Source organism: Poecilia latipinna, unplaced genomic scaffold (assembly GCF_001443285.1).
Source record: "Poecilia latipinna isolate Pla-1442-1.1 unplaced genomic scaffold, P_latipinna-1.0 Scaffold1854, whole genome shotgun sequence".
NCBI classification, from domain to species: Eukaryota; Metazoa; Chordata; class Actinopteri; order Cyprinodontiformes; family Poeciliidae; genus Poecilia; species Poecilia latipinna.
In genome coordinates this window covers 91,894-96,096 of record NW_015114470.1, presented here as the reverse complement: position 1 = coordinate 96,096, position 4,203 = coordinate 91,894, and the positions used below count along the sequence as shown (strand labels likewise).

The 4,203-nt window shown below is 39.3% G+C and overlaps 1 protein-coding gene across 1 annotated transcript in view; it reads left to right on the top strand.

Moving 5' to 3' along the window:
* Positions 1-4,203, top strand: part of LOC106934751 (ATP-binding cassette sub-family A member 2-like) — a 122,614-nt gene that overhangs the window by 29,705 nt on the left and 88,706 nt on the right. The window contains exons 6-8 of the mRNA XM_015014850.1: positions 2,338-2,451; positions 2,663-2,821; positions 3,320-3,541. Of these exons, the coding sequence (XP_014870336.1) occupies positions 2,338-2,451; positions 2,663-2,821; positions 3,320-3,541 (495 nt within the window). The remainder of the gene's footprint in view (positions 1-2,337; positions 2,452-2,662; positions 2,822-3,319; positions 3,542-4,203) is intronic.

The following is a 4,203-nucleotide window of genomic DNA, read 5'->3' as shown; positions in this document are numbered from 1 at the left end:
GGTCCAGAACTCAACCCTATTGTTACATAAACAACAGGGATTTCTTTGTTTCAATAGGAAACAGCTTCTCGTCGAAGAGGTCAGAGGTCACATGTGGTGTACCCCATGGTTCAGTCACAGGACCCCTCTTATTCAATATTTATATGCTCCCACTAGATCAGGTTATAACAGGAAATTAGATCAGCTACCATAAGCAGTCGGCCTTCTATCACCTGAAGAACATCTCCAGGACTAGAGGACTAATGTCTCAGCATCTAGAGAAACTCATCCATGTTTATCTTCAGTCACATTGATTCCCCCAGCAGCGTCTTCACAGGTCTGACTAAAAAAATCAATCATCCAGCTGCAGCTGATCCAGAACGCTGCTGCTGCTGTTCTGACTAAAACCCAAGAAGATAGAAAACATCACCACAATTTTAAAGTCCCTACACTGACACCCTGTAGCTCAGAGAACAGACTTTAAAATACTGTTAGTTTGTAAATCATTAAACAACGTAGCACCACAATACATTAAATATCTGCTGCTGTTGTATCAACCTTCCAGACCCCTCAGGTTCTGGTTCTGCTCTGCATCCCCAGAACCAGAACCAAACATGGAGAAGCAGCATTCAGCTTCTATGCACCTCAAATCTGGAACAAACTTCCAGAAAACTGTGAAACAGCTGAAACACTGAGTTCCTTTACATCTCAACTAAAAACCCACCTGTTTGGAGTTGTATTTGAAACGTATTGTAGTACTTGTAAGCATCTGCTTATCTCTGCATTATTTCCCATACTAACTAGGTTGATCTGAGTTTAAGTGCGTTACAGTTAATTTACTTCGTTAATAGAATTCTGCTTGCAGCAGTTGTGTGTTCTGGGGGAATGTTTTTGTTTTTAGTTCTGGATGCTCGCTGACTCTGGTGTGGACGTGTAAAGTTTGTCTGCATCGGCGTTGGAGCACGTAAACTATCCAGTTGTACTCCGGTTCGGTTATCTTCATTAAAAGAAGATCAGCATTATTCCTTCCTGGAGTGGTCATTATCCCGCACCTTTACAATCCATCCGTGGCTCCTGTTAACAGTATTATGAATTTAATGATGGCACTTGACTTATGTAATATTTTGATTGTTGATTCTATGTTGCATGACTTTGTGTTTATGATGTAAAGCACTTTGAAATACCTTGCTGCTGAAATGTGCTATACAAATATATTTGATTGACTGATAGAAAATATGAACCATGTTTATTAATATATGTTGAAGAGGGATACTACAAAAAAAAGGGACTGTCCATTTTAATTAAGATTAGCATCTGTCATTTTCTTTTTAGAATACTTGACTTGAATGACCCAAGAGCAAATTTCCAACCTTCAGCTGCAGGTTCACTTCCTGTTGGGCTCTGCCTGCTGCTCTGTGGCAGTTTTCTAAACTTTTACATTTAAAAAGTCTGTCTGTGGAAAGGTTGCACTCTTTAAATAGTGAGTGGAACATTTACAGTGTCTGGAACGTGTGTGAAGTAGAAATTTTAGAAACCAAGTTAGTCATTTTAATACTGTGGGATTTCTCCTTCAGATGATAAAACTATATTTTAATCCCAATCAGCTGAAATGGTTCAGCATTATGATTAGAGCTGCATAGCATGTGGCATTTATTGGAACCAAAAAGCCTGAAAATGGAGTGTCAAAATCTGCAATAAAAACTCAAACTCTAATTTGATTATATTTATTCTGCGAGGAAAAAAATTCATATGAAGAAATAAATGTTTTAACAAAACAGTCAGTGATAGGCTTTCTGGTATCCTTTAAATTAAATGTAACCTAAGAGTGTTCCTAATTTAAATCATACTTTTTTTTAAATTGATCAAAATTTATAGGAACTTCTCGTTGGTAATCTATGACTTTCTATTTCTTTGGGGATTAAATAAGTGACACAGAGAGCCATTTCTCTCAGCCTCTTGGCTGGACCAAACACTGGTGAAACAAAGCTGAATATGTGGAAGAGCAGCTCAGCACCACTGATGTAGCAGGTGGAGTATTAACCTCCACCTGTTGGAGGATGTGTGATGCTGTTGTCTTGTCTCTCTTCCAAAGCATCTGAGAACCTTGCAGGGCATGGCGTTAAAAGTTCTATGAAGCACCAGAACATCTTCAGTCGACAGCTGCTGCCAGAAAAAATAAAGGGAATCAAATGTTTGTTTTATTTTGTGAAGGAATATCCTTATTGATTACTGATATGTGATTTTTATTGTTCTGATTTGATGGCAGTTACGCCATTCATCCATAATAAAGATGAATAACTGAAGAGTTGCTGCCATCTTCAGTACAAATCATTCTTGCTCTCTGTATGGCTGCTTTAGGTCTATAGTCTGATCTTCGATAGTTCCCTCAGAGACAGTGGAGGGCCAGCCAGCTGGATTCATGGACCAAAAATCCTGAGTAAGAAACCTGCAGACAAGCTTCTGCAGATTAAGGTGAGTATCAGATCATCAAGGTCCGGCTCATGGGAGAACAGCAGTCTTAGCTGCTTCGTATCGCTTCACTGAATGGACTTGAGAATAATTTTTCCTCTGACCATGATGAAGAGTTTTTCATTTTTAATTATTTTGTATTACATGCCAGAGTGAAATAAACCTCAACAATGCATGCTTTTCATGAGTACCTCTCCATCACCTGGTGCTGCAGGAGAAGCTGCTGGGTGGTGTTCAGAGTATGGATGGAGGGGAAGATCCAGGCAGAGCAGCAAACAGGAAGGCTGTGGTCCAGATCGTATCCTGGGCGCTGGGCCTGTCGGCCGCCTCTGGCAGCCGGGCCGAGCAGCTTCAGGGGATCCAGGAGCTGGAGGTATGCTCATCTTTTCTCATGCATTTCCCTCATTCACCTAGAGGTGAGACCAGGTATTTCTAACAGTTTCTCCATACCATTCTGATGTTAACTCAGGCAGAGCTTTTACCAAAAATAATTTATTTACTGCTAAAAATTAAATTATGTGGGTAGATGAGTAACAGAACTGGGCTTCTCTGTCACTTTGTTCCCATATTTCAACAATAATATAATAATAATAAATTAGATAAAGGGAAGATATACCTCACAGAACTTATGTCTTGATATTGACAGGTAAACAAAATGATTTACACGCTATAATGTCAGTTCCAAATATGTAATCAATGGTTTCTACCTTTTCTTAAATAAATTAGCAGCAGCAATCACTTGCGTTGTCATTGACTTTACAGCAATCCCTCATGCAGAGCATGCATGACAGAGCAGATCCACACAGAAACAGGAGAGCTGATGTGTGATTATTTTCTACATTACCTGCTAGCAGATCAAATGTTTTTCCAGGGAGTTCTCTTGACTGGATCCATGCTGAAGTTCCTGACCTGTGGGGAGCGTGGCGACATTCAGCTCAGGAAGATTCTGCTGGTTCCTGAGAAGCAACAGCCTGGACTGCAGGCATATCACAGCCTAATGTGCAGCCGAGAGGAGGGTCAAAGGTCAGAGCGCTTCAGACAGCTGAGCAAGGAGCTTCGAGAGCAGATCAACACTCAAAGTGTCGCTGACCAGGTACTTCCTGTCTGTTAGAACTGGACTGATTTGGTCACATGAAATTAAATGAATGCTTTTCTCTTCTAACAAACTGAACTGAATGAAGATTTAGTCAGTTTACAGAATCTGACAATTACATGTTTCTGTGAATTAAAATATATTAGCATCTAATGTTACAATATAAGACACCCCAGATAGCAAAATATGAGTGAAAGAACGTTAGGCAGAAACATTTAATCCACGTAGAAGCCTGACATTGAAACGAAATTGAAAGTGGTTGAATCAACATTAGTGTTTCAACCATTACTGACTCTATATCAGTGTTGATTCAACAATCATCTGAATGTAGAGCTACATACAGATTTTGGTTCATTTTATGTTAAAGTTATATTAATATTGACTCATGTACATTTTTTGGTCTGACAGGTCTACATCATAACATACCATTAAAGGTTTCTTCACTGGTGTTAAACAATTTTATTGGAAGATCATGGGTATTATTTCGTTCATAATTATCTTACACAGATATCTTACACACGTTGAATAACCATGGTGCACTATCTTGGTGCACACCAAGATAGTGCACCACTATCTTGGTGTATTGTGTACACAAAGCTATTCTGTACACAATAGCTTTGTGTACACAATACACCAAGATAGTGGTGCACTATCTTGGTGTA